This window comes from Phocoena phocoena, chromosome 21 (genome assembly GCF_963924675.1).
Source record: "Phocoena phocoena chromosome 21, mPhoPho1.1, whole genome shotgun sequence".
Classification (NCBI taxonomy): domain Eukaryota; kingdom Metazoa; phylum Chordata; class Mammalia; order Artiodactyla; family Phocoenidae; genus Phocoena; species Phocoena phocoena.
The window spans coordinates 22,563,324-22,575,690 of NC_089239.1; the positions used below are offsets into that span (position 1 = coordinate 22,563,324).

Genomic DNA, 12,367 nt, shown 5'->3' on the forward strand with positions numbered 1-12,367 from the left:
ATTTACGAACATTGCACTCTTCCTCCTGGGCTACACCCATTTTGCTCCATTCATGTCACTCTATATGTGTATCTGATACTGTCAGCGCTCAATTTCTAACTGTTGTCACCTTTTCCACATGTTCATTCCTTGCTGCCATTGATTCTCCTCCATTCCATCTCTACACTTCTGCTTATGTGGTGCATCTACACCCAGCCTCCTAAAAAGGCTCTGGACTATGTTCAAGATCATTCTTCTGGTGTTTCCAATGAGGTAAAAACAAATTATTCTCTTTTTCAGATTTCTCTCTTAGGACCTGTTACTGTGATTCTGAACATCCGTGTTTTACAATTCGCTAAAGTGTCTAAGCTGTTTTTTGAAAATCTGTCTTTGCATCACTAGATTGTATCCAGTATCATTGCCTGGACATTAATTATACCAAAATTGTTGGCTCTTTGTGAAACATAGGTGAAGAATCATTCCGATCATTGCTTGCAGGTGAACTATTCAATGCATCCTGGTATCCAGGAGTGTGATAATCAAAAAGCAAAAGTAGTAGTGTTAGTGCATATATTTGATTAGACTGAGTAAAATACTGCTAGAACTCTCTTCTGAGCCGTTTTATCATCATGCTTGGAGGTGTAGAATGACGGTTCATATTCTTAGATAATCAGATTTTTATGTCTCACATATTCCTAAACTTTAATTCTTTCATTTTCCTAAATACAATTTGTGGACTTTAACATCAGATAAAATCAAGAATAGGGCTGACAAATAACTGGCACACATGTCACAACTTCCCAGTCAGATACCCTTGGCAGACAATATTAATCCTTCTCAATGCTATAATCCAGGCAGCCACTCTAATACATTATCACTGGCAAATGAGATGAAATGCATTTTCCATCTCTGTATAGGAATGCTCATGACAATCTGATAGGTAAGAAAAAAAAAATTTATGCCTGGCAATGTAAAGTGTTATTTGAATTAGTCAAAGAGAGTATGAAAAATAAATATTTTCATTGAAAAGTCTTAACTCAGTTAAATACATGCAACTAGAAAACAAAACTAGTAGAATACCTATGCTGCAGGATATACTACTGACACACGATAGTGACAACTGGAATTGCAGGCACAGTCTCAGGAGGAAATACCCAACCTTCTAGACCAATTTGCAATTCCAAATTATTTCCCCTGAGGTATGCATCACAGTGTATGTTAAAACAGAGAAGTGTTGAAATATTTATATATTAAATAAAAAGTAAAATAGAGTAACCAGAAACATTCTGGGTTATTGAATTCAATCATTTCTAAAGGCTTATTTGCTATAGATAGGTGTATAATCTGAAGAAAATCAAATACAACAAGCGGTTCTATTCTGTGTGTCATGTTACCTCTAGATCTGAAGAAAGGGTATCATTTCAACGCATGAACAGCCAAAGAATTTACTTTGGAATTCAATTTGGTCAGATATTTCTCTCAGACATCTTGGTCAGATATTTCCAAGATATTTTTAAGACAGTTAGTTCATTGAGAACTGAAATGGAGTTAGAGATCGCCATGTCTAACTCCCTCATTTTTCAGTCAAGGAAAGTAGAGTCCAACTATTTTAAGAAATATGTCCAAAATCAGATGATAATATGGTGGCAAATTAAAAATAAAAAACAGATCGCTTAACCTTCACTTCAGTGCTTTTCCTTTATACCATACTTCTTAGCAATTCCAAAAGATATATTTAGAGCTCAAATCTTTTAGAAACAAATTATTTACTTAATACTATTTCTTATTAACCATTCATTTCTGTGAAATACTTTTCTATAATTAACATTACACAATAATCCTTGGGATAAAAATAGTAGAAACTTAATTCTATGCATTCTGTAATGTTAACAGTAGTGGCAAAAAAAAATCACATAAAGAAGCACTTTGCCGATGGTAAACTGATTTTGCATTATCTCTTAGGGATTGAGAAGGGGGTGCTGTATGTTCTGATAGCATATTAACTATATTATTAACTTCACATCATGGTTTTTCAGTGTTAAAAAATCCTCTGATAAGGTACTGGATTCTGTCTCTAATAACCTTATGTAAAACATTTCTGGTAAAATTTGTAATTGATTAGACATTATCTTAGCTACCATTTATCAATTGCCTAGTATATGCCATGAATAACATACTTTTTAATCCATAAATATAAGTGAGAAGTTGGCATTAATAAGGAACAATTAAGGACTTTTAAGCAAAGTTTAATCACATGATCACATAGCAGAAAGAGCAATTCAGTGTCTGTATTTTATTAACGTGACCTTCATTTAGGTGTGTTAAAATAATGGTAATATGTAAATACTCAGTAGATCATAATAGGCAAAATAACTACCTCCTTTCTGGAGACAATTTCCATTTCAGAATGAGTACTATTCATATACTTATCATACAAGGTTTTCTCTTAGTCATCTATCTAGACTTTTTATTGTTTCCTTATAATTTAATACTGAACCTTTCCTTTGAACACACATCACAATACTGGTTTCAGTTTATTTTAGGTTGTGGAAACCAGCACAAGGAGGAGTAATTGTAGTTTCTTAGCCTAAGTCTAAAACACAATTAATTTATCAGTATAGAGCCTTCACTTCTCACACTATGTTTTAGTTCATATTACAGTATTGTTTAGGCTCATGATTCAAAATCATTTAGCTGGTGATTCAAAATTTCTGATCACTCTAGGGGTATTCTAAGGGTGTTCCACAATGGATACTTTTTGATGGCCAACTGTGGTTTGTGGTTGGATGTCCCATGAAAGCTGTGAGCCACACAGGTGGCAGTGCTCTGAGGCTCTTTGGTGTTGCTCTTCTGCAAACATGTAGAATTAATATTTCAAAATCAGAATATAATTGTCTGGTTTTATTTATTTACTTGTTTGCCATCCTTCTTATTTAGTATTTATCTTTCCACCTTTCCAGTGTCCAATTCAGAGTAGCTGAATAGTTAAAACAGTCATGTAAACTTATCCGATTAGCAGACCAATCTTTTTCTATCTTTATATTTATTGAGAAATTCAGAATCTAAATGTTTTACAGGAACTAAAAGTATCATAATATGCTTTTCTCTGTCTAGAGAAAAGAGAGGGTAATATTCTCTTGCAGAGAGATGCTTTTGTTTCTTTTTGGGCAATTCCATTCTCATTCAGTAAAAATGAAAACATTAGTTAATAGAAGCAATTTTAGAGTTATGCATAAGGGGGATTGTGTGTGTGTGTGTATGTGTGTGTGTGTGTGTGTGTGTATGTGTGTGTGTATATACTTGGTAGGCATTTCCCTATACATCTTAGACATCATACATCATACCACAACTACTTTCATCTCAAATTCATATCTAACAGTTTTGTTTAATATCTGTTTCATTGTATTGTTCAGAATGAAGAAGTATGAAAATGGTGTGTACAATAAGCATTTGGAATTATTTATCAATTTGTATCATCTATTTTTCTTTGTCCCTAAAACCATGGATAACTGAGAGCTGATTTTCTGACTAAAATGTTAAAAGTACACTCTTCTAAAAAAAGGTTATATTTTGGTTCATTAAATCATTTATTTTAAACTAACCCTGAACATAACTAATTTCAAAGATATAAATCTGTACCTGATTTAAGAACCAGGTAGTCTAGTTTAATTTCAAACCAAATTCTGTGGTTTTTATTAAAAAGTCATGTCTATGTTAACCAATGAAAGAAGTTCTGCTTACATTTTATGTCTACATAAAAATAACACCTGGCAACATGACAAAAATTTATAAAGAAGGTTATGTTTTATAAGGATTGAAGACTACAAATATTTCTTTAAACATCAAACCATTCCTGTATGTAAGAAATTTCTATTTATAGTCTATTTCTACGTGAAGGAGTGGTTACTGATTTTTCTTTTTCCCCCTCAGGCAATGTTTGATTTATGAATATTTTGAGTTACACAGAGAAGAGCGGTGCTGTACAGTCGACCCTCCATATCTGTGGGTTCCACATTCACAGATTCAACCAACTTAGGGACAAAAATATTCCCCCACAAAACATTCCAGAAATTTCCAAAAAGCAAAACTTGAATTTTCCACGCCAGCAACTATTTCCATAGCATTTACATTGTATTAGGTATTATAAGTAATCTAGAGATAATTTACGCAAGGATGTGGGTAGGTTATATGCAAATAGTACACCATTGTATATGAGGGACTTGAGCATCCTCAGATTTTGATATCCTTGGGGAGGTCCTAGAACCAATTCCCATCAGATACAACAAGGGATGACTGTATATTAGAAGAGGAAGTAGATAAGAAGAAAGTAGAAATTAGGTTGCATGATTTCTCTTCAGGAAAACATTTTTATGCCCAAAATAAATGGTATTTTTAATCTCAATTTTGACAGTATTCTTTTTTAGGATACCTACTATAATGTCCAGGGACAAACAAAATTATACTATGGTAAAAATTTTCATGGAACTATCTTTCTATCTTAACAGGTCTCCTTGTATCAATCCTCTATAGATAGGAGCCTGGAAAGACCCACTAGGTAAGAGTCTCATTATTATGCAACCAGGATATTCTATATCAGTGGTTTCTTTTTCAGTGAAATAGAAATGAAAAATTATGTATCCCTCATCTTTATTTTAAGCACCATAATTCATGAAGTTGTTTTAACTTGTTTCTGCATCATTTTATATGACCATATTCAAGAATGTATAAAAATTAAGTAAAATAATTCTAGATTCCATTACAGGCTGAGAAATTCTTGCCTTCCCTGTCTCCTCCATACCCAGTTTTCTTCTCCTTATATAAGTATAATAAACATCTAATTTTCAATATTGTTAGATGATGTGATGATATATTTGAAAAAACTGTAATAAGTTAGAAAAAATTTTATAAATTATGTTCTACATATGTTTGTTCATTATACTCTGACCACACAAATCAGGAATGCTGTTACAACTGATAAATGGGAACTTACTATATACCGGGCATTCTAAGTACAGAAACATACTCAATCCCTAAGATTTTATCTCTAGTAAACTGAAACTTGGGCTCCATAACATACGAAGTTTACACAGTTGGCAAAATAACTTGTAGGTCCTAACTGTGCTAAGAGTCTACCAAGGCAAGTTCTGTTCGTAGGCTTTAAATATCACTCTTACTTTAAACTATTACAGAAGTTCAGACACAGTAGAATAACAATAATGAATAATGCAAACTCCCAGCCATATCATATCATCAACAACAAATATTTATATAACAATAATTTGCCCTTCTACAGATTTCTATCAACATAAATGGAAAAGTAAACTGGGTCCTTTGTACATTGGTTTCATGTGTGCCATTCAACAGCATTAATGTCACTGAGAAAGGAGCTCCCTGAACCCCTTCTTTTATATCTTTTACAATTACGTATGCACCTAAAATGTTTGAATTTTAGTTAGTTCTAATCTGATCTGAGGATTTACATAGAGACACACAGACACTCATGTGACAGGATAATGACAGCAAAAACATGTCTAGGCGAACATGGGTGTTCTCTTTAGAAGAATGCAGACCAATTCTGAGGTCTGGCTCCACCTCTATACTTGCAAAGCTTGCAGGTTACATTTATTCATTTGTAAAACAGTGACAACAGCACATAGCTCAGCGGTTGCCGTGCATGCTGTGTAAGACAATAATGACAGTAAAGCAAATAGCATACTTCTGGTTCATAGGAGCTGGTGTGCTGTTGCTGCTGGTGGTGGTGGAATTTTATCTAATGATTTGACAGACAGCATGCTATGTGAGGTATATATTCGTTCACTAATGTTTGTCTTAAATGATATTACACTCAGATCCAGAACCATGATATAAAGTCCCTGCCCTTACAAACTGTCGACACCTTTTAATACAACCAGGTAAAAGGACTCTAATAGTTTATTTGATGATCAGATTATTGGTCATTCATTATTTAAACAGAAAAACGTTGGAATTGCAGTGTAAGTTTTTTAAAGCTAAGATTATTAGGAAAAGCCATAGGGAAAGCTCGAGGTAAGAAAAATTGGTCTTACCAGATCTTCTTTTTTCCAATCCTTTCCTCCATTTTGGCATCCCTCCTCCAGATATATTCATGTTGTTGCAACTGTTCTGTATAGAGAAAAGATGTATGGTACAAATCCTAACACTGAATTGTCAGTAACAAAATATTACACTAACAGGAGAATTTTTACTTTAAAAGGTGATTATGTTCATACAAAAACCTGTACGTGAATGTTTATAGTAGCTTTATTCATAACTGCCAAAACTTGGAAGCAAACCAAGGTGTCCTTCAATAGGTGAATGGATAAACAAACTGTGGTACATCCATATAATGGAATATTATTCAACAATAAAAAGAAATGTGCTATCCAGCGACAAAAGGACATGGAGGAACCTTAAGAGCACGTTGCTAATGAAAGAAGCCAATCTAAAAAGGGTACATACTGTTGGTTCCAAATATATGACATTCTGGGAAAGGTAAAACTAGAGACAGTAAAAAGATCTGTGATCACCAGGTGTTCACAGGGAGGGAGGGATGAAGGGGTAGAGCACAGGGGACTTTTATGGCAATCACACTACTCTATATTATACAGTAATGAGGGACACATGTCATCATACATTTTTCAAACCCATAGGATGTTCAACAGAAAACATGAACCCTAATATGAACAATGGACTTTAATTACATTTAATGATAATATATTGATATGATTCATCAAATGTAAGAAATGTACCACACTAATAGAAGATGTCAATAACAGGAGAAAATGTGTGCAAGGGAAAGGGAGTATATGGGAACTCTCTCTGTACTTTCCAATCAATTTTTCTGTAAACATAAAACTGCTCTAAAAGATTTTAAGATTAAAAAAAAAAACTGCTCTAAAAAAATTAAGTCTAGGAAGTCCTAGCCACAGCAATCAAACAAGAAAAAGAAATAAAAGAAATACAAATTGAAAAGGAAGATGTGAAACTGTCACTGTTTGCAGATGAGTCTATTAACTTTCAAAGAGGTGATTATAAAGAAATAGTTTTTAATATCAAGGAATGAATTCCTAAGAATGCAGTTTGGGGGATGGGAGATAAGAGGCATACCATGGCCACCAGCACCTTCCACTAGTCTTTCTGATTCAAAGTTGAACCCCCTGCAACACCAACCAAACTGAAGCTGATTCCTTCTTTCAGTTCTGCAAGCATGGCCAGTGACTTCAGGAAAAGGAGGAAGAGCGAGCCTGCGGTGGGGCAGCCGAGGGGCCTGGGGGATCCAACTGCAAGCAGAACTAGCCCAGGTCGAGCAGACCTCCCAGGATCAAGCTCCACCCTGACAAAGTCCTTCATTAGTTCTTCTCCTTCTTCCCCATCAAGGGCAAAAGGTGAGCAGCAATAAATGACATATAAACAATTTACTAGTTTAAGTTTTAACTATGGGAGAGCTGGTCCAATGGTAACTACCCAGAAATAGTTAGCATGTAAATAGTGTCTTAAATAAAATATAGTTTCAGAAAAATAGCTTTCTTTATACACAGACTAAATCAGGATGGTGAACCATTTGAGTGGCTTAAAGGACTCTTATCATCTGTTAATGCTTTCTTTCTTCAAATATATTGTGTATGTTTTCTGGAACAAATTTAAGGTATGAAATATTGTATTGTCAGGCTATTAAAAGATTACAGTTCCAAACATTTGCATATTGTCAACATTTTCTAATGTTACTACAACTAGAAAAATTAATCAGATATATAGAATAGAAACTAGAAGTAGCAACAGAGAACGTTGTTGCCTAAAACGTAAATTGGTTTTGGATTTTTTAAATTATTTAATTCTAGACAAAAGTTTGTCTAACCTATGAAAGTTGTTTCTTTAATCACTTGCTTTATATTTTGGTCAATATCCATACATACAGTAGAATATCCATGTTCTGCATGTAACATAGTGTTCAATTCAAAACAGTCCACTAGTAAGAACTAACTGGTTTCAGGCCATAATTGTAAAGTTTAGATAACACCAAGCCAATTTTCTGTATGGCCTGTCTCCTCTCTTGAAATTTAGTGAATTGTGTTGAAAGGAAGATGTCACTCCTTCAAGTCTCTGTTTAGTTACACATTACTGCAGCTGTAACAGGAATATTCCCAAAATAGAGACCTAGGAATGAACCAGTATCCATAGGTACCTAGGATTTGGGGACTCAGGGTCTCCTCCAATCCTCTGGGGTTGAAACATAAGAGAGAAGAAATTTGAAGTGTGTGAAGAAAGTGAGTTGTAACTGAAGTTTCCATAAAGTAGCAGAGATTCAGCTACACATATTGAATGTAGGCACTGAAAGTGTTGCCACATGAAATTAAAGCTAAGAATTAGCTGGTCTGTGTGCAAAAGATTTGATGATTGGGCTCTGGATAGGCAGGAGGTGCTAGCTCTTGTCCCTGGCCTAGTAAAGCTGTGACTACTTACTGGGAGATTCACAGGGAGGGATCCCCTTTCACTATACCATTCCTCAAATTAACAGAAGTACCCGTATTAGATTCTACTCATTTATATAAACAAATACCCCAAGGAAACCAGGTCATGAAATGCCATTGACTCATTATGCTTGGATACCACCCAAAAGTTAAAAGGGTTCTGATTAATTTAGATATTTGTTTTTATCCTAGGGGGTGTTAAGTCAACTTCCTTTCTCAAATACTACACAGCTACTTAATGTGCTTATCACTTTTGAAGAATTTGGAGAAGGCAGGAGCTGTCAATAGAGCTGTTTTCCTCCACTAGGCTTGTTTCTAAGAAGAAAATGTCCCATCAGATGTAATTTGGCCTCTCATTTATTAATTAACTCAGCAACACAAAAGAAAAGACTATTTCCATAGATATTCGAAATTGATGTCAGGGTTAGCTCTACATTATTATATTGCAAATGGTTTTTTAAAAAGATGTTTCCTGGAAAAAAGCAAGTGCATTTAACTGTGATGAAAGTTTTACATTATGTCCAGTTATCCTTATGGGAAACTGCCTAATAAGAGGTTGAAGTGAGAGAAATTAAGGAGGTAAATTCATTTGTTTAAAGAGTTGCTAGTTGGGTTTTCTCTTAGAAAAATATTAGCAGCAATAGTTCACAGCAACTGAACTTGATTTTGCAATTTGGGAAAGTATTTTGTCTTATAGCTTTTTCTACCTAATGCCCATGAAAAATTATTTGATACGGTTATGGAAGTATTAATTAAATGTAAATTTATAAGTTACTCTTTACCTCTTTATTATTATAAATCAAATAAGCTTCAAATCCTGACCCTATTAAGATGTTTAAATCTATAGCATTTTTGGTATTAATTACAAAACCTTTAAGTCACTACCAGGTCATGCTATTAGCTTACAAGGCACTACTGGATTTTTGAATACCATATTTGCAGAAAGATGGATGAAATATGCAATAGAAATAGGCATATTAGCGACACCAGTTACTTTTTATACATGGTTTTGTTAACTATCATCTGCAAAGCTACATTGATTGCCAAAGCATTGCCTTGCTTTAGAATTAGGCTTTTTTCTCTAAAGTTGAAGCTACACGTATAACAATCAGTGTCTAGATTAAACTCCACTAACTGCTTTCTCTTTGCTGTGCTATCTGATGCTAACTGACATGCTCTCCTCTTTATGAGCCTTTTAACTTCTCCAACGTCTCTCTTCCACCATGCTGCCCTGGAATAAAAGGTGGGGACGATAGCAAAATTTGTCCATCCCTTTGCAGTTACTCAGGGCTCAACGGCAACCCCTCCCATGAGTTAGATTACTGTAACACTTACAGACAGCATTTGGACATCCCACATGACTCGCAGAGGGCCATTACTTTCAAAAATGGCTGGCAAATGGCCCGGCAAAACGCAGAGATCTGGAGCAGCACTGAAGAAACGGTTTCCCCCAAAATCAAATCCCGTAGCTGTGATGACCTTTTAAACGATGACTGCGATAGTTTTCCTGATCCGAAAGCCAAGTCAGAAAGTATGGGTTCTCTGTTATGTGAAGAGGACTCCAAGGAGAGCTGCCCCGTAACATGGGCTTCCCCCTACATCCAGGAGGGCCACAGTAATAGCAGATCAAGGCTCCGACACAGGTCAGCCCACGATGCCCCAGGGTTCCTAAAATTGTACAAGAAAATGCACCGCATCAACCGCAAGGATTTAATGAATTCAGAGGTGATTTGCTCTGTAAAGTCAAGAATAATGCAGTACGAAAAGGAGCAGCAACACAAGGCTCTGCTCCATGGATGCAGCCAGTCCTCCACTGAGGAGGTGCCCAGGGACATGGTCCCCACCCGCATTTCTGAATTTGAAAAGTTGATTCAGAAGTCAAAATCCATGCCAAATTTAGGAGATGAAATGTTATCTCCTGTAACCCTAGAACCACAACAAAATGGTTTATGTCCCCAAAGGCGATTTTCCATTGAGTCTTTGCTGGAGGAAGAAAATCAAAGTAGACACCCTTCTCAGGTACAACGAAGCTACAAGTCTAAAACCCTGGTGCCCATCCACATTGAAGTCACCAGTGATGTGCAGCCTGGAACCCACCTGGACTTTTCTGATAGTGACCAGGATGGAGTCGTGTCTGACCACAGTGATTACCTTCATGTAGAAGGATCGTCCTTTTGCAGTGAGAGTGACTTTGATCACTTTTCTTTCACATCCTCTGAAAGTTTTTATGGATCCAGCCACCATCACCACCACCATCACCACCACCATCACCGGCACCTCATCAGCTCCTGCAAAGGCAGATGCCCTGCCTCCTATACTCGATTTACAACAATGTTAAAACATGAAAGAGCTAAACACGAAAATACTGAAGAGCCCAGAAGACAAGAAACGGACCCTGGCCTTTCTAAACTGGCATTTCTAGTCAGTCCCGTGCCTTTCCGGAGGAAAAAAAATTCAACTCCCAAAAAACAGATGGAAAAGGCAAAATGTAAAACATCTGTATTTGAGGCTCTGGACTCTGCCCTTAAAGACATTTGTGACCAAATTAAGGCTGAAAAGAGAAGGGGAAGTTTGCCAGACAACAGTATACTGCACCGTCTTATCAGTGAACTGCTGCCAGATATTCCAGAAAGGAATTCATCACTCAAAGCTCTAAAAAGGAGCCCCATGCACCAGCCTTTCCACCCACCATCTCAAGAAGGTGCTATTCATTGTCCACTGTACCAGAACGATTGTGGGAGAATGCCTCACAGTGCCTCCTTCCAAGACGACACCAACAACAACTACCACCACCAAGACCACGACAGTGCACTGGGCCTCCAAGGTGGATCAACTTTTCTATCTTTTCCCTTGTGGTTCAGATGCCCACCCTCCAGCTCTTTCATTTTCCATTCCTACATTCATCATTCTTGAGCTGTGAGACCACTTGGATTCATTATGCATTGTGAAGCAAATGCTTGTTGTGCAAACGTGCCTCACTGAATAGTTCTCATTTGCTCATGGGATATCTGGACTTGATGTGTGGCTTAAAGTAATCATCAATTCACAAAAATTTACTCATTCAGAATCGAAAGGGAAAACCATTTTGTAGCTTGATGTTAGTGTTGAAACAACTGTTACATAGAAACAACCAATTAACCTTATTTTACCAATTTAAAAGAACTTCAAGGCAAAAATCATAATTGAGTATCAGTATCCTTAAGAAACTGACAACTTTGCATTAGCTCTTTTTTTGTTGGAAAATGAATCAAAACCAATAGTTTAACAGTCTTTTCCTTGATTCTTATATTAACTTTATAGTCATTCATTCAATAAATAATTTGCTGACATCCTATATAGAAGATACTAAATCAAAACACTCAGGAAACAAACCAAAATATGTAATATAGTAATTGATTGGCGATTAAAAGAGAATAGGACTTGTTTAATAACTTTCTCCATTTAAAAGATACAATTGGGATAAAATTTTTGTGAATATATCTTTAAGCTCTCTATATATGTCTCATTTCCATCATTCATTGTATTCATTTTCTCTTCCCTTCCATTATTTAATTAATTTATTTTCTATTTCTGCTAAAACAACCCTATACTGACATTTGAATTAGACTATTTAGGATAAAAGTGACTCTCGACTTCATTTTCATAGATGGATTATTCCTTAAAGTGGAACACAAGGACAAATAGCAATTCAAATACAGAGGACATTTTTTCAGGTTTACGTTACTGAAAAACACAGGATGTTTTGATATTTTTATCCAATTCTTTTCATTAATGCTTAAAGTGCATCTGTTTACTGTGTAAATTTTAGGAAGCTGGAATGAGTATTCCAGGCTGAAACTTGGATTGTCAAGAGAGTTTTCTATGCACCAGACACTGCAAAGTGCTTTACATACATTATCTAC

The 12,367-nt window shown here is 35.6% G+C and overlaps 1 protein-coding gene across 17 annotated transcripts in view; it reads left to right on the forward strand.

Moving 5' to 3' along the window:
• The window catches only part of SORBS2 (sorbin and SH3 domain containing 2), a 205,575-nt gene that overhangs the window by 161,534 nt on the left and 31,674 nt on the right, over positions 1–12,367 (forward strand). For 9 of the 17 annotated variants that reach the window (XM_065899808.1, XM_065899809.1, XM_065899810.1 and 6 more), the window contains 3 exons: positions 4,485–4,534; positions 7,195–7,382; positions 9,709–11,289. In XM_065899808.1, coding sequence (XP_065755880.1) covers positions 4,485–4,534; positions 7,195–7,382; positions 9,709–11,289 — 1,819 coding nt within the window. Of the gene's footprint in view, positions 1–189; positions 253–4,484; positions 4,535–7,194; positions 7,383–9,708; positions 11,290–12,367 lie in introns of all 17 variants that reach the window. The other 8 variants (XM_065899816.1, XM_065899818.1, XM_065899817.1 and 5 more) reach the window with 5 other exon arrangements.